This window comes from Temnothorax nylanderi, unplaced genomic scaffold (assembly GCF_030848795.1).
Source record: "Temnothorax nylanderi isolate EJ_2023f unplaced genomic scaffold, tnyl_v1.0 TNYL_tig0072_pilon, whole genome shotgun sequence".
In the NCBI taxonomy this organism is placed as follows: Eukaryota; Metazoa; Arthropoda; class Insecta; order Hymenoptera; family Formicidae; genus Temnothorax; species Temnothorax nylanderi.
The window spans coordinates 609,115-636,708 of NW_027249134.1; the positions used below are offsets into that span (position 1 = coordinate 609,115).

A 27,594-nucleotide genomic window follows, 5' to 3' on the forward strand; every position below is an offset into this window, starting at 1 on the left:
CCGTCGTCCCATCGGCGAAATGCGCGAAAAATACAAAATCTAGATCTCGTCGACAAAATATCATTCGCCGCCTATATCTCTCTTTCTCTCTCACTCTTTCATCCACACACGCATTATCCCATTCTCTCTCTCTCTCTCTCGCTTTCGTGCCACTGTCAGACTTTCTGACGACATATATTGTATATATACATATATATATTTATATATATTTATATACATACATATATATGTTCATATTTATAATATATTAGAGCTACTATTTTTTTATCCATTGCTATTTCGCTTATATAAAGAGATATTATTTTAAGATAATACTCTAATGGCGAGGGAAGCCGGGTGGAACGAACGCGCGCGCCGTCCGCTATATATTCACTACGTGATTTCGTGGCGAATCGAGGGGCCCGTGACCCTCTCTTCTTTTCCCTCTCTTTTTCACGTGTAGGATGTCTGTGCGAGATCATCTATCAGTGTGTCCAGTGGTGTGGTATTTGTATGCGTGTGTATGTACGTGTTTGTGTCTGCGACTCGTGTACGTGTAGATAATTCTCGGTAATCTTCGCTGTCGCACTAGCGACCGCAGCTCGCAGGTTCGTCGAGTTCGTAATTGTACACTCGGCAACGGAAAACCCTTTCTGGATCGAGATGAACTTAACACTTTCTACGCGCGTTCCGAGCGAACGCTGAGATCAAAATTATATTGTACGCTTTTTTTTTTTAAATAGGAAAAATATGTGAGGCGAAAATCGCAAGGTTGTTTAGCGCGCGATCGTTGCGAAATTATCAATAATCTTTCTTTTGTCTAGCCCTTTTGGCACAAATCAAGCATCGCAGGTTAGACAAACAAAATGTTAGATACGTATCTTCGTCTTGGTTCATAAAAGATTGACAGTCGAAGATACGAACGTAAGCATGCTTTCTTCACCGAATATGATATATGAAGCTTAGAAGCAGTCAGAAAAATCGAAAGTTATCTCTTTGGACATGATTTGAACGTGATTCACCATTCAGTCATAGTTGTAAAAAAAAATACAAAAAGGAAAATCGGCAAAGCTCTAAGATCCATCATGCTAGACAAGCCGCCTCCGTTCCCAGCAAACGTTCGACCCAGAGAAATCTCAGGAACGAGCAGAGTTTTAATTAAAACAGCAAAACACACCGGCGGTGTTGAGTGTAGTCAAAAATTCGGCGATGAGGCTAATCGGTCCGCGACTCGTTCGATTAATTTCAGACCGTAGCCTCCGCGGTGGAAAGAAAAAAGAGTAGCGTCTCGGTAACCATCAGTCTCGCTACTAGTAATATCAGTCGCAGAATATTGCGGCGTCGATCTTTTGCGGGCAATAGAGAGGCTTTTTTTTTATCTCGCACGTTAGTCCGGACGGTACGATGAGAGTAACGTTGTTCGGTGCCCTCGTACCGTCTCTCTCATACCTCGAGGCTTATTAGAGTACTCGACGAGCCGCGAGCCCAATCTATGCAAGCGTCAAGGGACGGGGGGAGAGGGGAACAGGCGAGTGGAGTACAGCGGGAGGGAGGGTAGGGGGAAGCGATGGCGATGGCGATGAGTGGGTGAGTGTTTCCATCCCTATCTCTGTCTCTTTAAATATATATCTCGTAGAACTTAAAAGCTGGCTTCGTTGTATCCGGTCAGCGGGAACTCGACGGACTCGACGATCGGCCCCGAATGATCAATTCGTCGAGGCGAATTCCCGTCGCGTAAGAGATTATTGGCAGCCGTGGAATTGAGACTTTGTGCGCGTTCGGTCCCCTGACGACGACGGCGTCACACCGGCTTGGTAGGATGATGGTGACGACGACGATGATGATGATGATGATGATGATGGCGACAACGACGACAGCGATGACAGCGATGAAGAAAAAAGGCCAACTTTGAGGACTGCCGAGAGGATTATCGCGCAGGCATCGTCGTTGTCGCGGGCGCCAATGTTGTTCTCCAGCTTTGTCGTCATGCCTGCTGGAACTGTTATTAGCCGGCCATCCTCGTGGTAAATTGCTGATGCAGCCGCTGTGTACACCGGGTGTCGCGACACGGGAGACTGACGGGCGGCGGCTCGGCGGGGCCCCTCTTAGGAGAAAATACGGAGCACCTGCAGGACGCGTCTGGCGCACACCGGGCAGCTTGGATCCGCGCCCTCGCAGACCCGATTGCCGCAGTCCATGCAGAAGAGATTGTGTCCACAGGGCACCAGCGCCGCGGTGACTTCCTTCTCACCGCATACGACGCAGTCCCGCCGTGCGCCGCCCAGAAGCGAGTCTGTGGGCGATGCCGGGCTCGCCGTCGCCGGCGGCGACGGCCTCGAGGGTAGCGCGACGCTCGGGAACGACCAGATTGACGATGTCGAGGTCGGCTGCGACTCGAACGACGGCGACTCGCCGAGCCCCTCGTCCCTCTCTATTCCGCTCCAAATGGAGACGAGGTCGTTCATCCCCATCCCAGCGGAGCTGCTGGACGAGCTACTGCAGCTGGCGCTGCTCGAGAACGCCCCGTTAGAGCTGCTGGAGCTGTTGGATCCCGGTTGATCGATACTTGGAATACCGAGAACCGAGCCAAGACCGCCGCGGCAGAGAGCGCCTAGCAGATCGGTATCATCGACGACGCCTGGTGCGGTGCCGGTTCGCAGGGTGATGTGAGCCTGAATCTCGCGTCTGGCCGCTTCGACGCTGTCCGGTAGTCCCGTCACCTCGAATACGGGCTCCTTGTCGCGACTGGGCGTCACGATATAGGTATGCGTCTGATGCTGAATTCGCTTGATGGTCGCGCCCTTAGGGCCTACGACCAGACCCACTACTCTGTAGGGCACTCGTACCTGAATCGTTATGTGACCGGGCACCGTCGCGGGTGGCCCAGGTGGCGCGCCTAGGAGAGCGCCTAACGAGCTCTTGCGCGACGCGCGAATCTGCGAGAAGTGTTCCGCGGCGGAAAGAATCTCGCGCTTCGCACGGGCCACGTCCTCCTTGCGACCGGTGACGACGAAGACGGGTTCTTCACCGCGCACCGGCGTCTTGATGTAGGTGTTCGTCTTCGCACGTAGGGCTTTGATCTTGCAGCCTGCAATCAAACAAAAAAAGAAACATTCATTACTTCACAAATACTTTCCATTCGGTTCAAAAATTTAAATTTAACAGAGCTATCCGAGCATGCTTTCTATTTTTAAACGCAATTGAATAAACGTTTGAAAAAATATCAATGTGTTGTGCCGTAATGAGAGAAAATTTTTTACAATTATTACGCTATTATGCACCCTCGTGGCGCGCGAGTTTTCTTTTACTCCTTGTATTTCGTGCCGGGGCACGAAGTCGCCCACACGCGCGCAATAAACCTTCAAAAGTAGCAGCGCGTCCATGATGCAATTGTTTGCGTATAGAGGGGTATAACGCGAAGGAAAGAGCGGAGAAGAGAGAGAGAAAAGGAGAGGTTTCGAAGTAGGCACGCCGCGCGCGATACAAGAGCGGCACGGCGCGGCGCAGTGAGAGAGCAGAGTGCAGGAAACTGGAAGGAAGGAGGTCCCGACCCGGTCTGGTCCTCGGTCTCGCAGACTCTTTGGCCTTGAGCCAGCGCAATGCTAGCAATGCAGGTGAACCACTCCTCCCTCCTTCGCTCCTGGCTCCTCTCCGTCGTTTCCTTCTCGCGCTCATCCTGGGAACCTTCCGTTTCTCTTTCTCCGTCTCTATCCTTCTCGATCTCGCTCTATCCTCGTCTCCCCCCCCCCTCCGTCGAGCCTCCCTTTCATTCAGTTCACTCTCTCCTTCGTCGCGATGGAAGGAGAGAAAAGGCGACGTACGTTGCATCGCATACCACGCAGCTTTTTCATCTCCCTCCTGACCAGCGCCATTATACGATTGTCTCTTTCTTTCCTTCTGTCCCCTTTCCTCGTCGTTCCCTCGTAATCAAATTTTGCGTTTTCCAACGCGCGCGCCATAAGAAAGCGAAACAGGCAGAATTCAGGGCAAAAGAGCGTGAGGACGAGAGCAAGGCCACGAATAAATTCTCCAGAATTATTTTGTCCGCGCGCGGATTGAATGCGCTTGGAAACTCGCCTGCCGGTCAGGCGAAGGGCGCCCCCAGGCCTAGAGATATCTTTGCGTAAGCGCGACATGCACGCGACAATGTCACGGACGGTGTTTCCGCTTCTTCAGGGCCGCCGTGCGCCGCGACGCGTAATCCTAATGCCGATACGGAACGAAACGCGGTACGTGGCGGTGAACAATTGGCGACACGTACGGCAAAGGAATTGACTTGACTTGTCAGAGGGTGTGAGAACGCCGTGAAGTCGTCCCGAGGTCGTGAATGCTATTAGAACCCCAATTTTACTCATATTATCACGCGAGACGTTGCGCCCGAAGAACTCGACAGAACTCGTATATTATTTATACATATATATATCAGGTATCTATTAAATATATTTTTTATATTAGGAAAAAAGATATTAATTTTAATTTTTCCCTTTAATGTTGACTATTTAAGGTTTTTCGGAGACATCTCAGTCTCAGAATACAATTTTGTATTTCTAGATCAGGTAGGAAACCCCCCGAAGAGGACTCTGTTCGCGTGCAACTTGAACCGCGTGTTCGCTCGTTCGTCAGGCTGAGTTTCCGCTTCTCGAAGGTTCTCTCTCCCTTATTCCGGAAATTCGCCTAGGGCGAACCGAAGCGGCTTCGGTTCGGCTAAATAACTCCGTGGCGAGGTAGAGGCAGGTGGACGAGGTGGATCAGAGAATACCCGGGCGCGCGCGCTCGCGCGCACGCGTGCGTGCGTGCGAGACGAACTTGTGCACAGGTATACGGCGCGCGGCAGGAGAGCGAAGACCCGCCAAGGAGAGGAAGGTTGCCGTGCTCGTAGAACCTCGAGGAAGGTGGCGATGGTGGTTGGTGATGGTACCGATGGTGGTGGCACAAACGGAGAAAGAGGAGGAGGTGGGGCGTGGGTCGTAGACAGTTGAAGGGCCGCGGCCAAGGTGAGGCGAGACGGAGAGATAGGGAAAAAGAGAGGAAAGGAAAGAGAGAGAGAAAGAGAAAGAGAGAAGCGAAGAGGGAAAGAGAGGAGAAAGAAAGAAGGCCCCGTCCGTCAGAGAGAACGCTGCTTGCTCGGGGACCCTTTGCTTTGTTCGCCTCGTCTAAGGGACGAGAGAGGACGAGAAGAGAAGATCGAAAGGAACGAGTCCGGGGCCTTTCGGTCGGTCTCTCTTGATCCGCCGCACCGTGTTCCGTACGTACCGTGGAATCGTAGACCAGCGAATCCGGATTCGAATCCGGATTCGACCTCAAGTCAGTTCGAGCGCACGGAGTGCGCAACGACCAGAGAATTCAGTTTGTTCAAACGAGGTGACTGCAAATTTATTTTTTCCATCCGTTAAAGAAGGCTTGTCATTCATGACTGATACACATGAGACACATTGGTTCCCCGGGTGTGAGTACACAATCATGAACGAATGCTATTCGAGATGGAGCTGTGTCTCTCCATTCCCACGATACGTCACGCGTCTGAATGACGTTGCTAAAATCTGCAGCAGCAGCAGCAGCAGCAGCAATGGCAACGACAACGGCAGCGGCTGCAGCAGCAGTAGCAGCAGCAGCGCAGCGGCTCCCCAAAGACTGCAGGATCAATAGTTACAGGCTTCCACGCGCCTCATGGCTGCATTATAGACGCTCCGTGTAACTCGAGTGCATAGGGCGTCAAATATATAAGCTGCGTCGACTTTTCTAAATTTGTCCTTTTGCTGAACCCTATATCGAAGTTCTTTTCTTTTTGATAATCCTTACTTGAATTATTTCAAAATTGTCCGTGTACCGAGACGGATTATCGAACATTATTTTAACATTACAGTCGGTTGAGGGAATTTTTCGAAAGTTTAATTCTTATTGCTACTGTACTTCTTGGAAAGGTCAAAGTAACATGTTTCGACGAAGGAAAGATCCAACAGCGACATTCATGGGCCATCTGCTCGTCTTTGCTTTAATTACGCCCACAGAATATCCCAAAGAGATACTATTCCTTGGAGATCTACTTGAGAGATTCAACGAAGAATTAGAACGGGAAAACGAAATCTTTCCCTCAACTTTATCATCAAAATGTTAATGTTATCTTCAAATATATTTTTTCAAATTACTGTATTAAAAATATATATGAGAGAGTGAGAGTGAGAGAAATATACTGTAATAAATTTTACTTAAAAATGTTTACTTGTGTTTTTTTCCTCTTATTAGAAAATGATATTTTAACTAAATAGCTGTAAACCTATGGTCTCTATATTTGATCTCTTTTAAGAAATTCGTACCAGTAAGGAATTCTTTAGAAACACTCGCTTTTCACGTGCCGGCCGTCGAACCGCGTCGAGAAGCTACAAAGTTAACATCTCGAATGCGTGGCTTCCTCGGTCGTTCGGCGACAGCGGGGTTTGTTTAGGGCTCGATGGACTCTTAAGTAGCGGTACCCTTTGGCGTCGTGGATGCGCCCGTAGGTCCCCAGCACACGAAGCTGGCGGGTTTCTCAGGCAGGTCAGTGAAACTGCGCCGTCAAGTTGAAGGCCAACACCCCCACAATGCAACGGCCGAGCACCACCGCCGTTTCCCCCCACCATATCGTTAGATCTGCCGCCTCTTCCTCCCGCGTGCCATCCATATCCCTTTTCTCTCCCACCGTCGCCCCCCCCCCTCCCCTTCTAACGTAACCCCACTCGACACGCGCACGAGCTACACAGTCGAGAAAACTCCAATAACTCGTCGATAACTCGCTGCCGGCTCTGTACAAATACTCCCTCGCAAAGTGGACTTATCGCGCTGGAAGCGATTAATCATCCCCTCATCTCTCATATCGCACCTGGGGAAACTCCCGAAACTCGGCAACCATTCTTCATAAAAACAATATCAAAAAAGTATAGAAACCTTGTTATCGAGAAAATGATGTACACATTAATCGAGATCGTGGCTTCTCTCCGTCTCTCAACACGATGAATATACGAATCGATATTATAACAACATGTAACATAATATATGAAGTGCATCAGAAGATCGACGATTAACAATTTTAATTTTAATATCCAAAAACTATTCAAATTCAAGCGGCATTGCGTGAATGAAATGATGTCTCCTTGGTATAAGAGAGCGTCGCAATCCGAGAGCTTCACCGCGATTTTCCCTCTTTCTCTCTTTCTCTATCTCCTTCTTTGGGTAGCTCGGGCGAGGAAGACGTAGGAGCACGCAGTCATTCGTACGTTGACCATCGGGCAATCCAGATCGGCGAGTGCGCGCGCAGGTGTGGTAACGACCCGTTCGTCCATCCATCCGTCCATCGTCGTGTCGTCTCTTTCTTCTCTTTCCTCTCCCCCTACGCGAGAGAGATTTCCTCTTTCTTTCTCTCTCTCTCTCGCTCTCTCTTTCTCTCATCCTCCCCATTCTTCTATCTCTCTCTTCTACTGACCCCTCGCGAAGGCCAGAAATTCCAGCCTCCTCTCGAAATAGATCGATGACACTCTCGACGACTAAGCATACGCGCGCGCGCGCGCGCGCACGCACGCACGCACGCACGCACGCACGCACGCACGCACGCACGCATCGTCTCTCTCACCGCGCGCATTCTCTCCGTATCTTCTCTCCTTCTCTCCTCTTTCTCTCTCGAAACTGATGTCTCTGAAATAACCGAGGCGAGGCTCACTCATCGGACTGGGAAATAAGGTGCAACGCACGCACGCGTTCACCAGCACGTCTCTTCCTCTCTCTCCTCTACCCCCGCGTCTTTCTCCCTTCTTCTTCTTTAATCACTCTCGCTCCGTCGCCGTATCTTTCTCTCTGTCTCTCTGTCGGTCCCCGTTTCTCTTTCTCTCACTCACAACTCGCTCGCTCGCTCGCAGTTGCAACTGCCGTCGCGTCCGACACTGTCTCGAATGGCAGTGGAGGTCATACTATATTAAGATTGAACTCCACTGACACTGCGGCCCAACGGCGTTTGTTCTCCTCCTACTCTTTCCTTCTTTCTCTGTCTCCCTCCCCCACTCTCTTTCTGTCTTTCTCTTCCGCTTCTCTTTCTGATCACACGCTATGCATTCTTTTTCTTCGGACTCGCGCAGCAATTCTCACAATAATACGTTCGTTCGTACGGGGAAGATTCTCGATGAGAGTCCGGTCGAGATCTCACGATGAAAAATGTAGATTGTGCCAGGCCGTTAATCTTCTATGGAAATGTAGAGAGACGATGGTCCTTGAAGAGAGAGTAAGGACACCCTCGAGCCACAAGAGACGACAGGCGCACGATCGTTGGTGTCTTCCGGAAGCGTATCGACCGATATATATTTTACGAGTCCACGCGATAAAAGCAAATTTTACTCCCGCTGAAATAAGCGAGCATCTTCGTACTTTGAAATTTACTTTACGGCACTTTAACGCGCGAATATTATTATGGAAAAGAAGCGTCGCGGAGCAACAACGAGGCGCATTTACTCCGCTGCGATGATTCATTATTAGTTTGCGAGAAAACCGCCATCGTTCGGGACTTATGCGGCCAAGCAGTACGTATATAATTACGCGATATTGGATGTCACGATATTAACGAGCCGCAGTGGATATAATGGGATGCGCTGCCCACCGTGGAAGCCGCTCCGCCCAGAGTCCCTCTTGCCCGAGTCCAAAGGGTGAGTCATTCGTCGATCGACCTACCTCAAACTCACGGAGCGAGGAAGCGGACAATACCCGGGAAAAGCTCCAGCCGCGAGCGTCGATGAACGACATGCCTCGGATCTCATCAGTTACGCAATTTAGCGCCAGATGTGATCGATCGACCGTTCCGAAAAAATGAGACAATATATAAAAATGTTCCAGATTCGTCGCGCCTGCCCCTCGGTAAAGAGAAAAGCAAATTTTCTAAGGAACACCGAGTCAATTTTTCCGCGAAAATCTCATTCAACGACATCGGAAGGATGCGAATGCCCCTTTGTTCGATTCGACTCCCATTGCGTCGCATCTCGTTTCTACGACCTCTGTTTCCTACCGCTCTTCGCTATTTCTCTGTATCTCCTCCTCATATTTCGTATCTCGTCCTCTCTCTCTCTTTCTTCACCTTGCCAACGCGCCACCAGATTATTACAGTCTCTCGGTCCGCCTCCAGCGGAGAGCCACGTTTCTCGACCTCGACTCTCGTACGCGCGCCGCGATCTCGTACCCGCGTGTATATCCACGTGGGATTTATATTTTCGTCGAGTGAAAATCAACCCCGATCAAACGTGCGCATATTCGGATATGCAGGAGAGGGTTCACCGCGAGCATTACACTACCGGTCGCGTAAAACCGCGACGCAGAAAGGATCCCCTCGAGCCACCGTCGGAAAAACGCGCCGCGCAGGGAATTGACGTTACACCGGGCCCATAAATAATCGTCCTAAAAGAATAATTTAACGCCACGAGCGGCTGCCAGAGATCGCCGTGGCTCCCAGTGCAAGACTAGCATTTCCTGTTTCAACCGCCAATGAGTAGAAGCACGAGATTATTTCTCGCGTTTCCCCGCCGCTTTGCTAATTTATGTCCTCTCGGTGCCCGTTTTCATAAATTCAAGTGTGTGGGCATCGGTTACCGCTGGTTATTCCGCGAAACTTCCCTCTCGTCGCTCTTTCGGGGCTTTCAACTTTAGATCGATACAAGTATCCACAGGGATAATAGGCAGAAAATAGTCGGAATCAATTAGCGTGTCTATTTATTTTTAGAGAATCGTGAGAGAAGCCGCGACGAGCTTGTGCACAGACGCGTGCCGGTTCGCCGCGCTGAGAAAATCGCTCGACCCGAAACGTGAATAATACCACGCGAACCGATTGCGAAACCTCGGGAAGGGAGCGACCGTCAGTACACTTGCTTAACTCTTTACTGAAATATACACGATCCGGAGGAAATAATCACGCGAGGTCAGTCGAGCCTCAATTATATTCTAGAGCCACGCTTAAAGAAGACGACACGCGGTCATGCATAAAATGTTGTTTCATCTCGCTCGGTCGAACGTGACAATCTTGTCCGACCAAATGCGAAATTTATTTCGCTGAGAACGCGAAGCGAAGAACGTGTCGGGTCACCTCGTTAATAAAGGAACAAGGTCACGAATACGCAATTTATGCGGCGCGCGAGATCGACCGCTCTCTTTGAGGAAACAGCGAAAGGAATCTCACGAAAGAGACCGAGGATGAACTGATACTGCGAAGCGACAAAGGTTATTATGGAAAAGAAAAAAAGGCTTTTGCAAATTAATTTCGCGCTTTTAATGTATGTATGAACGTAGAGAGACGTTCAACGTAATACGATAGCGATTATCGCGAGTTGTGGCGGGAAAAGAGATGGCGATCGAAAGACGAAGAGACGAAGAGACGAGAAAGAGAGGCACGAAGAGAGGAAAGAGGAAAAATAAAAAAAAAAGAGATTCACTTCTGGGCGAATTTACATTTGTAAACTGTAAAGCATTTGCGAGTATTCCGGCATTAACGACGGAAATTATATTGTTCATTCATTTTTATTTCAAGTTCAAAGACAACGGTGCCTTGAGAAATAGGATAGCAAATTCAATTTGGAAAACAAATTTTTTGATGTTGCAATTCGAATAAAAATCTTTGCAATAAAAAATTGTTTAATTGTGTCTAAATCAATTAATCAGAAAAAGGAATTAAGCTTGGGCAGTAAATTTTCCAGAAGGCAACTTCGCGAAAAATCACGACTAGCATCTCACCGATAAATTTTGACGATTAACTTGTCTTTAAAAGGGAGATATCCTTCGTCAGACGCTATTATCTAAAAGCGCGCAGTAAAATTTCCACTATTTTCAACAGTTGGGGAATCTATTTAAAAATGCGCGACGATAAAGCCAAAAAGAGATTTAGCAAGCACACGTTCGTGCAATCCGTATGATAAGAGCCGCGAATTGGGAAACGCAGCTACGTTAGAAAGTCATGCGTGGGTGAACCAATTTAATGTCAAAACGCGCGCCGGCCGGCCAACGCCGCGGCCGTCGCGCCGCGTAATCTTTCCCTCCTCTCTCAATCCTTCTCTCGTCCTGCGGGAGCGTTACACACGCCACGCGGATGCGTTACGAGCGCATAGTACGTCCATTCATCGAGCATCGAGGCAAGGCACGAAAGAAACTTCAAAGATGGCAATGATCGTTGAATACGCCCCTGATTTTAAACGATTTTGACTTCAAATTGCGACACTTCAATACGATCCGATATCTACGATTTTGCTTTCGATAATATTCAATGCTTCGTTTCTGATATATTATAATATACATCAATAACTTCTACAATTAGTTTTTATTAATTTATCACTGCCAAAAAAGATTGTCCAGATACCGCGCGATACCAAGCAATATCAATGCTGCGACAGTCGATACCGCGTGAATGAAGGTGTCGTTATCTAGATAAATGTCTCTATCCCTCGATACGCGACGCTTTTTTTATTTTTCGCTTCGTCGGCGCGACGCGGTCGCCCATGAAGTGTTTTTTTCATTCTCGACCTTCCCGTCCGCGGAGAGAATCGATATTGGACAAGACTGCATTAATTATCGTCTCCATACGAGTCGCGGGATATATTGTAACCGGCAAAATATTAATTATTGCGCGACTGACTCGTCGGGTTTTACGTCACCGGGAATTCGAGCAAACGAGCGCGTTACACATTCGTGGAACGCACGTTCCGTAAAGCGTGTAGTGTTATAGGGTGCCGAGAGTACTATACAGTATACATATTCATAAATGTGTAGTTTCATGATGGTCTACCCCCTTTTTCGAGCATTATCATTGTGACTCACGCAAAAGGCACAGCGGGGAGACAGGCTTTCTAATCGTAACACGATCAGAGACAATACAATAATAGAAACGCCTTTTCCACGTTATTCGATTCGTCGTACAAGAAATTCTAATTTATATCCAACAAAATGTTGCTGATTCGACAGTAAAATAAGAGAAGAAAGTTGTAAAATACAAGACGAACGCAGAACAAAAGTGTTGAGAATCACTGTCCACTGATTCATTCAAGAAATATAATTTACATTTGGTCGTCATTAAAAAGAACAATGAAAAAAAAATACAAAGTAGAAAAAATATATGTAAGAAACAAAGAGACAGAAACGGAATATCGGAAAAATATTTGTATTCAGCGCGATACGATAACGCGACGTGGCTCGCTTATTTTCCACACTCGGGTCTCGTTGCGAAATTACTTTATTTATAGTACTAAGGACACGCGAGGATGTCCGATTATTCCGACTGCGATAACGGTAACCTGCCAACTTATCAGTAAAAGAATTAACCATGTCGATTATTTCGAAGGAAATGCTATGTCCGACATACGTTGCACTAACTGCTTCGATTATTACGTCGCATCGTCGACAGGGCGACGGTCAAATTGGAAAGTTCGTGAACTCATTTCGCTCTAACACGCCCGAAAACGCATTTCCTTGTCAGAACGGTGAAAACGTCCGAAAATTGAATCAATTATTCGCGTATACGCAACGGAGTTATCATCCCGCGTCGCCTAACCCTCCTCGTTGTCGTCGTCTAAACCTAACCGACGATCCCTCCACGACGACACACATAAAACGCACGCGCACACATACGCGTACACACAACGTACGTACACGCGCTGCCGACGAGGAGAGACACGCGTGGCTTATCGATCACTCACAGAAACAGCCCTCGTCGTGTAACAGGCCCGACCGGTGTTTCCAGCCTGAGATATTGACCTAACAGTGAATCATCCGCGACCATACTACACCACAGCGCGGTCATTACGTAATATATACATATATATAATATATATGTTATGTACATTCGGTGTAACGTGCGGTGCAATGCTCGACTGAGACGCTCGCGAGTGAATTTTTCGCTTTAGTCACCGAGGCAGTAATTGTGCCGAGTCGCGTTTACGTCGTCCGGCGAGATTAAAACGGCCGATTAGATCAACGGCCGGCGGTCGTCGCCTCGTGGTCAATAATTCATTTGATTATCCGCGACGCAGGCCGAGCGCGACTCGCGGTGCGCGCGCGAGGCCGAGCCCCGCGCTGCCGCGCGTATCTTCGCACGTGCGATAAGCGCTGCCGCGATACGCACTGTCTTCATTGTCCGCCCATTCAGTTGGTCGCGCCGTTGCGCGGGCATCGTAGAAAACGGTGCGCGGATCTTGGAGCGCGCGTTTATCTATCGGGACGACACCCCCTCGGCCAGGTCAACTGGTGGAGGACTGTATATATCGAGATATTGCGCCAAGTAAATGTATCAAGCGGTTGATTACGAGGTCGCCGCGAAAGAATCTCCGGACAATTTCACGGATAATTTCGTGTCCCTGACTAACCTTGGTGCTTTCTTACCCGAGTAGATTTTTCCGGAGAGCTCGTTTTCTCTCACCCTTCGATCGAGATATATATATATATATATATATATATATATATATATACAATATAGGTACACACACACGTGCGATGCATGCTTGTAGTGTGCCAACGGCACCAGAAAAGATTAGCGGCCGACTACGCCATTGGTTTCCATGGGAACTTATTTAGGGATAGAGACCTGTTCGGGATAGTCCGGGCCAATCCGTATCCATTTAAGTACGTTTCCTAAAGAAGAAAATCGCATAGCCAACGTAGGCTCGAAACTACGAAAGACCAGAAGAATACGTCGCCCGCGAGGGCACGTTTTGTAAAGGCTCAGGACACTTTACCGTTATATGGACGGGATGAGCCATATCCTCAAATATTTTTTTCAAATTTTTTCCAGTAAGCTTCGTTGAAGAAAAGAGATAAGTAGGAGAGGGGGAAGACAAAAAAAGACGCGATCGTTCGACCAACTATTTCGGGTCTCTCGACAAACACAATCGAATCTCGATGCTACCTGAAATCGTTCGGCCACTCGACCCAACAATTTGGCGAGTTGAAAACATTCGATGAAACTGTTGGTACACGTTCGTCGACATTTCAACTATATCGACTACATTTCATCGTTCATGTTACGCGCTGTCCTCGTTCGTAAACGCGGGCTTCTCAATCGAGAAGGAAATTGACATTTCCATGGAAGTGCTCGTCATCAATTTCGAGCGATCCTATAATTATCGTTTACGTTATACGCGCTAATCGCGTGTAAATTAAATAAAACGTGTTAAATCGCGTGTAAATTAAATATGTGACGAATAGATGCGTAAGGCTTAAGAATCATCGAACAACTCTTTTATTTTCTTCCGAGAAAAATTGCTAACTCAAGATAATCGATCCTTGTATCGCGCCCGTGCGTGAAAACCGCAATTAGCACTCGTGCATGCGCGATTTTTCCGGCGAACCGCAGTTTCAACTCCTGCAAAGCGTAGCCGCGGTGGTCCGAGGCGGGTGCATGCTTCGACGATGACGTCTGGCTCCCAACGCGACGTCGGTTTCTTCATTTCGCGTGCCGCGATACACATTATACAAGTTCTACGACTGGCGAGAAACAATACGGTGTCAGACACCACGAGCGGTGAAAATTCACGAGTATCACGCTCTCGGTATCATCGGTATCGTAACGCCGAGGAGTCGCGCGGTAAACATCGATGTTAACTAAAATCTCAAGTGCACAGTGTATCGTACACGATACGCTACCGATAAATGAGTTTCAATGTTTTCTCGAAACGTTCTTGCGATTTATGTCGCATTTCATACATAAACATGATATATACGTTACTGTTTTATTTTTTATTATACATACGTCAAGATAGATCTCCGCGGATTTCATTTTTTATTTGTACTCGGCTAATCGCGTGCAATACGATTAGCAAATCAATTCAAACGCGCCTCTGATTGCGTGTGATATCTTTTCTCAATCGTTACGGCCGGCGGAGCACTTTGACACACGCCATCGCGACATACTCCACGCGATGGCCAGACATCGAGCAGACGAATTGCCTTGAAGAGCCGTATCCTTGAATTCATTGCGAAATCCGGCGAGCGGCCGCGAACCGAGCGTAAACACCCGCCCGCAACTGCGTGGTTCCTTGCACTTGCACGCCGGCCGGTTGGCCGGCCGGGGAAATTGATATCTCGATAGAAAGAAAATCGGAGAAGCGCGCCATGAGCCACTTTTACAGCCGCATCCTTACGGCGTAATAAAAATAATTGTTACTACGTGGTCTCTACTGCCACGATATATTTATATCGCGGCTATCGATTATCTCTTCGCGTCAGCGAGCGAAGCAAGCTGACTGTTCGCATAAAAGGCGTTGATCGATAGTTTATCTACGATGGTAAAAGAGAGTGAAAGAGACAGGTATAGATAGACCGAACACCGCACGTAACAAAGTCGCAAATATTATTACGCGTTACCTGCACGCGACTAAATTAACTTCGAAAATTTATCTTCGCCAAGAGCGCTATCGGTAGCTACGTAATCTCGTGACCATGACTCGCAACGCGAATCAAATATTTACCGTAAGCGAATATCAATCCGCGAAAGATAAACAGGAAATTATTGATACGGAAAGCGAGAAGTAACAGTGTGAATGTCGTTTCATTTTTAGACAATTCAGGGACACTCGGCTAGCTTGCAGCTTCAAATTTTGACGTTCGGTTAATCGACCCGATCGATGGACATCTGCAGCTGTGTCGATTCCAATTGTCGTGAATTATTCTCGCCGACCACCGGCGAGAGCACGCACGTCCGACAGAGACACGCGCGGAACCTCCTGGAGCCTCGGCGAAGGACCAAAGGGAAGGAAATAGATCGTCCAAAAATACCGAGCGAGAGACGAGCTCGAAACATAGTAATCTACCTCGCGAAATTTGTCACGACGTACGACACAATCCCCGTAAATTCCTCGAGCGAGAAAGAAAAATTACGAGGCAGAAATTTTTGACATTTAAACATTCAAACTATCGCTCGGCGGATCGTGGGGGGAGGGACAGGGGGCAGGGAATAGAATTCAGATTTGATTTCACCTATCCTGTGCGTAGGTACGTGTAAAAGTGTTAGTCTACGGTATGACATGCGTCGTCGAACGGCACGAGTTGCACAATACTTGAGTAAATGTGTTCAGTAATAAGACGCGTTGGCCAACGCAACGATTTCTAATTGCGTGCCTAACGCTCGTAATCGCTTTCGACTTGAATCAAACCGCTTTCAACTTGTCAACGAGCGCGCGCGAGCGGCTCCTCGGTCAACGCGATCGCTATCGAGCGTAACATAAACTGAAATTAATCACGGCTATTGATACCGCCCGAGGAGGGACATGGAATCCCGCGTGATTATCGGCGGGTCGGCGATAACTCCGTGAAAGACGAGATAACGACGCGCCACGCGTGAAAATCAAGAATAATGCTAAATCGTTTCTCTTTCGCGGCGAGGATGGATCTTCGACGCGGGCAAGATCTCCTACGGGCGGATGACGTCGCGTCCCAAGGATCTCGAGATCAACGAGCGAAATCCGACGATGTCCTTATCAGTCTTGCGGGATTCCTGAGAGAAACTACGACCGGCCGTCGTCTTTAGAATTCCGCGAATCTTCCGCTCGTCGAAAACTGGTGCATGCTCGGCGGGGTGGGCTTCGGACAATCTCTCGCAAATTTCATTCCTAAAATGGGTCTGGGTCGTTCGACGAGAGAAGGAGGGCGGGTGGGAGAACTAAACAGGCTGGGGCTCGGGGCCGACACGCCGACGGTGGCACGCACGCTCCTCGTATCGTTCTCTCTCGTCCCCGAGTATATACGTCAACGTACAAAGAAACACGGCTCGCTGCAAATGAAGAGCAATATAACCGTGCGATGTAACTTTCGAATGACTCGCATCAGTATCGCAATGTAAAACGCAAATCACGCCCGACTCGTTATGTCTAGTTGAACTCTAATCGCTCTAACAGAGTTCTTTACACGGACAACTCTATAACGCTCTACAATCCGTCTCCTTCAAAGTAAGCAGAGAGGCATTGCCTTTGATATTGAAACAAATGAAAATGTCAGCGCTGCACGTGGGTGACATCGCGTTACCGAAAATTCCTAATTGAAGCACACGATATTTAAACAATATGTCGCTTCGATCAAAACCATCATTAAATATTCGAGTAATTAAACAATCGATTAAATGGCGCGTTTCAATAATGAAAGTTTTGCTATCGGCGTGATGTATACGATGCAAGTTCCGTCGCGGTCATGCGGCAAAAAGGTCATAGACACGCGGGAGGGCGCGTTGCACTTTCCGCACAAACGATTCGAGAACAAGACGCGCATCGACGCCGGGCGTCGAGACGAGGCGACGACGGGGCAGCACGCGGGCGCATTTTTGTCACTCGCGAGAGCCAATCCGGGTATCTTGTTCGTCTTCATCTTCGTCTTCCTTCTCCTTGTATCATCCACCTCCTCGTCGCCGTCGTCGTCTTCCTCGTCGTCTTATTCTGCTTATTCCTTCTTCGCGAGACCACGAAGGCTACACGACGAAGCAGAGGTCGACGAAGGAAGACGCACTCGCGCCGCTGTACGGGAGAGAGAAACGATTCCAGTCGAAGAAGGGCCGTTCTGCCCCGCACATCCCACCCGTGGTTTCCGCCGGCCTTGGAGCCACTGAACCACTCCGTGGTTCAACGATTCGAGGCCTCAGTGGTGCTCAACGCGAGCGCCAGCGGCGCACAGCCGTTTCGTGGAGAACGACAAGGGGAATGAGTGACGAAACGACGAGCCGGTTGCGAAACGCGATATGCGAACTCGGGAGACTTCTGATAGTAGGATTGTTTGAATGAGATAAAGCGACACGAATGAGGCCGGCAGGCCGGATCGACCGGCCACAACCTGGCCAGGTCGGATTTTCGCTTTCTTTTCTTCCGACACTGTTATCTTTTTCGTACCACCCACACCGGTTAGATGTAAATGAAGAGGCTTGTAATCTGCTTTGGGTTAGCGGCTTGTTAGCCAGCAAGAAATGCAACGCATTCTTGGGACAAGAAGATGTGACATAAAGATATCCCAAGAAATTTGACAAGAAAACCTGCTCTTTTGCGTGAAAGCAGCGGCGTTCCGATAAAACTATTTCGCTATCCAGCAGCACGAGGCGTCGAATTTTCGCACCTCCGTAGTCCGTACTAAACTCTACTTTCCGGAGGAAGTTAAAAAATCCTGATTAGACATTAATAAGTGTCGGATCAGGCGCAGACAGGCGGGAGAGTTAAAACGCGCTTCTTGTAAATCAATCGATGGAAATTCTCGGAAGTGATCACTCGACCGAGGAGGAACGGTAAGAGGCACGAGCCCAACGAGCTTTCGGATTCGAGGCACGATCCGGGCATCTTCCGTTCCTTCGTCCTCGTCTAGCGCAGCCATGGTTGCCATCGCGGCGACCTTCTCGTTGCAACGAATACGCCATCCAATTTTTTTCTCCCCTCGTACTTTCAAAGCCTCCTTCGTCATCAGCAGGAAGTACTATGGTCCGCCGACGATGTCGCCTCGCCTACCGGAGATTTTACCCCGTAATGTACCTCCTGCGTGTCCTGGGAGAGTTCTTCGTTGACAGTATTGTCACGGATCTTTGCGGTATACCCAAAATACGGAAGAATATATCGGCTTCAGTTTTTACTACTTTTTTTTTTCAGAAATGTGTCTAATGTATTTAAAATTGTATATACGTATGTATATATGTAAAGTCTTTTGGCCCATTCAACTATCAAGCTCTGCGATTAGATCTAAGGAGGAAATATCGAGAACAATGAAGTTAACATGTAAAAAGATTTTACGGAGATAGAGCAACAGTGTGAACGAAAAGAGCGGCGGGAGAGCAGCTATAGGCTGGAAAATTCCGTCAAAGTACTTTTTGCTCGCCGCAGCTGTTAGACACGGGCCATTATCGTTCGAAACGTTCCGCACGAAGGGTGAGGAGCTTCGTGAAACGCAGGTATAACAGCTCCCCCCGTTGAAAGACAGGTATTATAACGCCGACAGGGCCGTGAGGACGAGGTCAGGTCCGGAAGGACACGACGGGCTATACGGGATATTCCCTCGGCGCACGATAATACCCGAAAATCGCCCTGGCCCGACGGAAGGACGTGCACCACTTTCAACGGCTACCTGTGGAGGACAGACGTGGCTAACCGTTCTATCCGTCGTCGCTTTCTCTTTCGAAGTAGGAACACACGGTGCGAACGGTAACGGTTCTCAAAACCCAGATAAAATCTCGAGTTTAGTCTTCGATGCTGCGAACACGCGCAGGAACTAACGCCTGTTGTCTTCGCTACCGACCTTAAGCGTTGGAAGAAAAATTTTCACGCGTTTCGCAACGTCGAAATTCGAACTCGTCGAGATTATACCGATTTCGATCGCGCAATTCGTTCAAATATACGCGACGCGCCGACGAGAGACCTCAAAAAACGGGATACACGGTGCGTCGAAGCGGAATAAAATATTTCGAACGCGTTGGAACGCGAAACGCGCGCGCGCGCGAGCGAAACGCGAGGAAGAAACACGGTGGTGCAGGGAAAACCTGGCCAGGACGTCGGCTTAATTACATCGGGCACCTGTCTGCCCGCGTTGTTCGAAGGAAGTGGCGGCACGTGCGTTCGTACACCTTGTCTTTTAACGCGGCCGATTAACCGGCGCGCTGCTTTCCGGCGCGAATGACGTTGACAAAAGATGGGCACGCGCGTGCAGGTGCGACGACCAGCCGTTATCTTTCTCTCTTTCTCTCTCTCTCTCTTTCTCTTTCTCGAAAGAGCAAAGTTTGTGAGGCCCGATGCACCTGCGGATTCGTGTGCGCGGGAGGGCACGGCACGGGCGCGCGAGGCCGACGACTCCTTCCTTCCTCGAAGAAGGCGGAGAAAGGTAGGCGGGAGGGAAAAGAAAAAAATTGAAAATCGGCCGCGATGCAGACACAAATAAATCGCAAAAACATAATAATAGAGAGAGAACGAGAGAGAAGAGACAAGCGTAGCGGGATGGAGAGGAGGAGAGACATTCGAGACAGGGGAGCAGCGAGCATGCGGGGCAGAGAGGGTAGTAAGGTAGCGCACCCCCTACACACGCTTTTGCGTCGGTAGGTGCGTGCGCTTTGTCTCAAGGCGAGCTGCTCTCCTTCGCGGCGGTTCTTCAAAAGAGGCTGGACAAAGGAACGGGTATGCGAGGTCCACGGACTTGGGACTTGGCGTTTCGCAGCGCGACCACCGCTTCGGAGGTTGAGAACCCTCCCCCCTCCCACCTATACTCGTCGCCGGACTCTTTGTTGTCTACGAGAGGCTCGAGAGTCACCGGAATCGCAAACTATTAGGCGCCCCGTTATCACTTCCCTCGCTCGCGCGATCTCTGCAGTTTCTCTCACGCTTTTCGGTAACTGTCGGATAGATCGGCCGCGTTAGAGCCGATCTCGACCGATCTCCGTTCCGAGAAAAAGCGGTTTGCGAATTTCGACATGATATTTCTCTCGATTCCTCGCCGCCAATCGAGTTTGAGGTCACCGACGCCGGGTACGTTCGTCGGCTCGCCCGGGCAAAATATCACTCAGATACTCACAGGGAGTGGAAAGATTCTCGATATTGCTGTTTACGTAAATATTTCTCCATCAGGTTGTTAAATCTCAATTATATGAACAAAGAGAAAGAGAGAGACAGAAACAGAATGCCGTTATTTAATAATCTAAATCTTTCCCGAAAGAAGAATGTTGTGATGGTTCATTTTACCGACACTTCAAATCATAAATCTTTATAGAATACCGTCATTAATCTGTTTCACATGATTTCGTTATCTTTACGTGACTTTTATAAACAAATTTCGATTCTCACATTGTACACCATTATCGCATGTCGCGCGTTTCATTTCAATTCCATTCATAATCGGGAAAAGCATTAAAATTTGAATTTGAATAATGATCTCTCTCTCTCTCTTTCTCTCTCAACCCGTAGCAATCTAACTGCCGAGAATGACACGTGTGTGTGGAGTGAAACACGTGGCGCAACCACGATGTGTCGCTCTAATGTCGTTAGCGTCTCACTAACAATTAGCGATGAATCGGGGTTAGCGCTTTTTTTCTGACCCGCATCGCGCTCTGCCTCTCTGCGTTAATGACCAACGACGTCGGTAAGCGTCGTTCGTTAGGAACATTTAGCAATTTCGATCGAGCCGGTCAACGGGATCTTCTTTTTTTGGATGTTACGGTATATATCTTCGACAAGTCGCGACGTCGCGCCCAGAATAATTCTGGCGTAAATAAAAAAAATAAAAGAGTAGGGACGGATCGCACATTTTTCGCACGCGGGCCTCGCGCGGACGTCAGGAACAAAATGTTATGTCGAGCGTAAAGGCAACTTAATACCGATCGCGTTACATGTCTCAATAATACCGCGGGAGCGAAAGTTTCTCTCTGAATAATTGGAACACGAGGCTCGGCTTTACAGTCGCGCTTATCGTCGGCCGCATAATATATACATGTGCGTATGTACGCAGCAGCCGCCGTCGTCGTCGTCGTCGTCGTCGTCGTCGTCGCCGCTGTTGCTACTACTGCGCAACCGAGTAGTAGTTGTCGTCGTCGTCGTCGGGAAGGCATACGAAAAAAGCCGAGGAAGGAATTATGCATGTGACCGTTACACTTCTGACTCTAGTAAAAAGACGCACGACGCACGTCGTCGGCCACGCAACGATAAAACGAATCGCCCAGCGACGTGAGAATAACTATCCGACTAACGTGAACGGACATTGCGCTATCTTTTCTTTTCTTTTCAGATATAACTTGTCGCGAGACCGCTTTCGTCGAGAAATGACTCGAAAACAGGCGGAAATTAATGACCAAGTAGTATATGAGCATGATCGTAATGTTTATACACAATTCTACAACACGATTTACGAAGTTTGCGCGATGTTTACGGCAGCGTAAACGGTACTTGCTCGTCGATAGAAGTATTCGTCGACGGAAGAAGCTGAAATGAGTAAATTTGCTGCCGAACACTTCTTCGCGTACCTATTCGTCTATCTGCAGCGAATAAAAAAAAAGAGGAGATGCCGCGCGAGGGGAGCGGAAGTGGGTCAGTGTCGCGCGATTCGTCACCTTCTCTCGTCATCATTCTCTCTCTCGAATCGCCGAGGGCTGTACATCTTTCGTTAGAGCGGCCAGAATGCCGCCCGTCGCCATCGTCGTCGCTTTCCCTTTCCGCGGCTTTTGCGATTGCGTAACAGTGACAAAAGCCTTAAAGACCGGCTAACGTATCTAACGTAGCCGCCACGCAGCACGTGCCACGCACGCGAGTGCCGGCGACAGCTTTCTCGTGATATTTACGGACAAAGGGGTCTTTTCGGTAACCTCGTCTAAAAGCTTAGCAACACGCCTTCTCTCCTCGCTGTTTACTTTTATTAATTAAAACTATACATACACAGTCAGATCCATGAGTCACCTCGTAATAAAGTACATATTTTATTTGGAAGCCGTAAATTAATATAAAGTAATATAAAGCCGTAAATTATACAGGGAACGAACTATAAATAAGAGCTTAGAACGCTCGTTTTGGTCAAGGGCTTAATTGCGACGCGCTGACCTTCGAAAACCGATTCGATTTCGCGTCGCTGCTCGCGACGTATGATTTCGTTAAACTAGGACGGCGCGCGTCGACGAGGGGAAAAAAAAGTTTGGGACAGTCGATTGGCCTCATCTCGAGATCGAGAGTGAACGGATGACTGTGCGACAGGGACCGACCGAGTCGCGAGTGGGAAGACGCGTGAGCTACGAGAAGGAAGAGGAGAGGATGGAGAAGATAGTCGTATAGCTGAGAAAAAGTGAGAGAGACGAATAGAGAGCGAGTGTGTGTGCGGCAGTCGTCTCGCTCCTCGCTGCAGGCGCACGCATGCACGCACACGCGTACGCGAGAATGCGCGCATGTACGCGCACGCGCGCGCGCGCTGCACACGCATATACAACGCCGAGAGTCGAGCCAAGCCGAGCCAAGTAGCGAAAGGATGAAGTCCCGGCCGCGGCCGCGGCTAGAAAGAAGCGGTCGGCCAACACAGTAGACAGTCTTGAATCTTGACCTAGGACACGCACCGCCGACTACGTCACAGTTCGACGTACTACGCGAAGGCTCTCTTACGTGCTCCGCTTAGTCGACATTCGCACTCGATTCCCAACCACCAGGACGGAGAAAGAAAGGTCGACTGACGGGCGAGCGAGGTCGAGGCCTTTTCCTTGAGCTGGGGAAAAATGCACTCGCGGCTCGAAAATGAGCGCTTCCGTCGACGTACTCCTTAATACTTTCCCACCGCGCATTTTATACCCGAGTTTAACGCGTTGACTTGAATCGAGATTAAAGATAGACTTGATAAATTAATGAATTTTGAATTATATATTCATACATTCTAAAAAATTGAGAAAAGGGAAATGCATGTGTCGAGCTAATATAATCGTTGCGCAAGAAAATGGCATCTTTATCGAAAGGGATCATTTTTCTCCGAGCTTATTGAGCGCGGCTGTTGGCGCATTAAACGGAACCTCGGAGGAACGAGGCGAGCAGTACAGAGGCTCTCGGTGCTTTCCTCGTCCGGACGGAAGTGCCACGTCGAGCGCATTGTTGCGAGCAGAGTACACGGGATGCGGATTGGCCAAATGGAGCGAGAGAGACTCGACCGCCCGCGCGTCCGTGCATAAAGCCTTGTGTCCACGATGCTAGAACTGTGTCCTAGTTTCGGTTTAAGCCAATGAAACTGCTACTTTACTGTAAGAGCTGCAAGTTGATTGGCTTAAACCAAAACTCGGACGCAGTTCTAGCATCGTGGACACAAGGCTTAATACACACTCACGCCTTCATCGCGGAGAGTCGTGTGTTACATGCGCCGTACGAGGGAGAAAGAGAGAGACAGAAGTGGGTGGGTTGTGCGAACCACTTCCTCTTAGTACGCTCGGTCTTCGGAATAATCGGATACTCGTGCGTGCCGCGTCGCGCGGAAGATGTGCACCGTTGTGAAAAAGAAAAGAGTTCCCTTTACGCTCGAATGACACTTTTTTCACACACGAACTGTGTCGAAACCCGTTCCCCGCGCACACGCGGTGCACGTACGGCAACTCCGAACTTTGCTGCTGTTTTTTGCGTCGCCGCCGTTTCAATTTTACACGAGCCATAAGTTTCTGACAGACTGTAAGAAACCGTGGCATAACGTGGTGATCGTCACCAGCAACTAGTGATTGAAAAATGCAAGATAATTGAAATTTCTGTTTAGAAAAATTTTTTACCTCCTATGTTAAAAATATCATAACAATGTAAATAGAAATTCATTTTATCATTTCTCTCTTGAAATATCTTTGAATTATATTCTAATCATATACGATCCGACATGTGATATTTGCACTCTGAAAGCTGAATGCTGATAGCCCAGAATTACTTTGTTACGCGTTTCTTTTGAATCGTAAAAAATCATGCTGAGCGCCGAACGCCATGGAGCTCCGCAGAGACGATATGCAACGCCGCGAGTGCACAGTCCTGGATGCGAGCTAAAGAGATGAAAAGGACACGCGGAGACCGGGACCGAGGTCTGACAAAGGAGGAGCCGAGTTCTCGGTAGGAACCCTAGGAGGACGAGGAGGCGGCGGCAGAGGGCAGAAAAGCGAGGAAGGTTCTTAGGCGAAGTCTCTCTCGCCGCGACCGGCCGGCCGGTCGCTCCTCTCGGATATTCGATATCCCCCATGTATCCTCGAATACTGTCCCGCGCCGCTTGGCAGCGCGCAACAAACAAAGACATCGTCCTCCACTTCCGACGAGGACACTCGCATACATCTCGTGTACATACGTGGGGGCGAAATTCTATCTTATCCTGTCTCCCGCAGGACACCGTATCGCGGGTAGAAATTGATCGACGACACCGGCCGAGTTTACATATCGCGCCGGCCGGGCCCGATTCGCAAACTTTCCGGTCATTAATTAACGTTAACAGCCCGCTATTCGTACGCGTGTTGGATCAGCAGGAGCGTGACCGCGGTCTTTCATTATCATCTCGCGGAGAATGCAAATTCGTCTTTGCGGTGTCAAGAGAACTCGGGGAATTCCCCCTGGACCGAGGTCCTTCGTACCTTCGAAAAGCGCGCGGGTTCAGGGATCCGCGATTATTAAAGGTCGAATTCTCTCTCCCGCGCTTCTAAATTGCTAGAGGATGATAAACCGCGCGCTGACAGTCGCCTGACCTGCGGGACGCGGCGCGGTTTGACGTCCGTATTAGTTATTCGAAATAGGAATGTAATAAAAGTCGCGTGCAGGATAATTCAATTCAAGATCGAAAAACATTCGCTTTCAAACAGGCACATAAAAAAAATGATTGCCGGAAACGTGCGTATTTTATACATGACTGACCGCGTGTGTATCCTATCGAGATATATATTCAGCGTCTCACGTGATGCATTCGCATCGATTAATTCCTCGACGGTGGCAATCATATTATGCAGACTGCATAATTAAGAGTAATAAAATTTCTTTATCACATCGTTCCGCCTGAATTCCGTTAATCGTTTCATTCTCGTTAAATCATTACACGTTATAACTGTCATTAATATACCATAAGGTATATCGATGACAACTAATAAGCATGTTATGACTCTATTAATCATCTTCTGTCGAGTCTCTATTATCCTAAAGCACTTTACAAAACGTTCCAAGAAATTTCGAAAAATAATTTCAACAATTTTCTCGCGAGAGCCGCCCAACGAGAAGAAAATTTCATCCCAAGGATCCCGAAGGGAAGTTCAGCAGACAACAGAGGACCTCCGGTCGGTAAGTCCGGAGGGTAGTCCGCGCACACATGGCAGACAAAATAAATAGAAAACGAGAAAAACCGCTCATTTCAGGCAATGCGCCATAAACATCTGCTAGACGGAGGCACCACGTCGAAGCCCACAGCGGCTCTCAAACACAAATTCGTACCGGCAGCAGTCGATGCCTCTCTTCCCGTCTCTATCTGTCTCTTTAATCTCTCCTCCATTGCTCTACTCTCTCTCTCTCTCTCATCGCCGCGTGCGACCGGCGCTTCCTCTTCAATCTACCTATCGTGTTCCTCTCTTTCTCTATCTTTCTTGCTTGTTCCCGCGGGTCGAGTGTCGATCGAGTTTCGAGCATGAGAACGGAAAGGCCCGGTGTGGGTCGGCAGCTGCTTCGGAGACCAACAAAGGCATCAACCACCACCACCATCATCATCACCACCGACACCGGCGCGGCGCGGCGCGGCGCGGCGCAGAGGCACCGGCAGTACCCGGCATCACCATCACCACACCGCCACCCTGGCCTGGCCTGGCCTGGCCATCGCGCCGCCGAGCAATTTCTCGTTTTTTCTTCCGAGGGACTTCCATTCTCGAAATGTGCCGCGGCGTTGCGCGTTCGGCCGATCTTTTTGTGCGAGATACGAAAAGAGCCGGAGCCTGCGGTGAAAAAAAGAATTTCTGGCCCCGCTGCTGCGCCTGGAAATCGGCCGCGTATGCACGACGATCCCGAAAACTGCTCTCGAAAGCCCAACGCGATTCTCTGTCACGCTATACATCTGACTATAATAAAATGCAATAAATCTGACTGACTAACAACTGGAGAATTGCCTCGTTTATTCCCTTCTGTTGGTCGTGATTAAACTTGTAAGATTACACTCTGTCGAAAATGTATAAATATTTTTAATTTTTAATATAATATAATAAATGTAAATAATTTTAATTTTTAACGTGCTACCCACTTACTCTGATAAATTTCTTACTCTGGTCTTGTTAGAGAGCGAGAAGCGAGAGCAAGAAACATTTTAGAATGTTAAAGTAAATTACAATCGATCGGCTAGTTAATAGAGAACTGCAAGATTGATTCATCGATGGCGAGGCAAATTTTCAAACGAGCAAGACTTCACTTCTCAGATCATCTTCGAAGAGAAGAAGCAGGTCGACATGTACGAGCGTAAGGTTCGGCGGAGAAAGCGCGGGAAGTTTCGACATCTTCGCCCGCAAATTGAACTGAAAAGAACGGAGCGACGAGAGGACAGACGGACAGACGAATGGACGAACGGACGGACGGCGTTCCCGTAAATAAAGCCATGAGAAAGAGAGAGAGAGGCCGGATTTCGGACAGTCGGGCCACGTAACAAAATATCGGCAGCCGAAAACACGCGCGTAATAATATTCGCGTAACCGGCCCTTTCTCCCGAGCGAAGTTTCTGCTTTCACGGCCGGAAACGCTTCATTTTGCCATCGTTTCTGCGGCCGGCCGGATCGGAGGGCTTTTGAAAATGACCGCGGTGTGCACACGGAGTGTATCGAGAAATATACGACGCAATACATTTGTATGCGCGTGCAGAGACAATTCTCCCGCACCTCTCGAAAGAAGCCGCGCTACAAAGTCGTGAGTATTAATTTCTGTTAAATGATGACATAAATTCAGGTTAATGTAAATCCCAATACGTCCATCGACAACATGACTGACACAGTGGCCGGCACACTCTTGCCACGTAAAAATAAATGATCGAAGAAATCGGAACGCAGCGCGCGCGCACTTGTCGACGCTCTTCATTAATGCAAACGAATGCATTACTACGTTCTCGGCCGTTAGCCGCGCGATTATCTAGAAAATATAAGAAAGTTTCCCTTTTCACTCGACGATTAACGCCTAGTAAAAACAGAGATGCAAAGGAGGAATA

At 48.7% G+C, this 27,594-nt stretch overlaps 1 protein-coding gene across 2 annotated transcripts in view; it reads right to left on the reverse strand.

The window, feature by feature from the left end:
- LOC139773998 (RNA-binding protein MEX3B-like) overlaps positions 1-27,594 on the reverse strand; it is a 59,287-nt gene that overhangs the window by 25,762 nt on the left and 5,931 nt on the right. For both annotated transcript variants that reach the window (XM_071708905.1, XM_071708904.1), the window contains one exon: positions 1-3,067. This exon is cut by the window's left edge and continues 25,762 nt beyond it. In XM_071708905.1, coding sequence (XP_071565006.1) covers positions 2,085-3,067 — 983 coding nt within the window. In that variant the 3' untranslated portion in view covers positions 1-2,084. The remainder of the gene's footprint in view (positions 3,068-27,594) is intronic.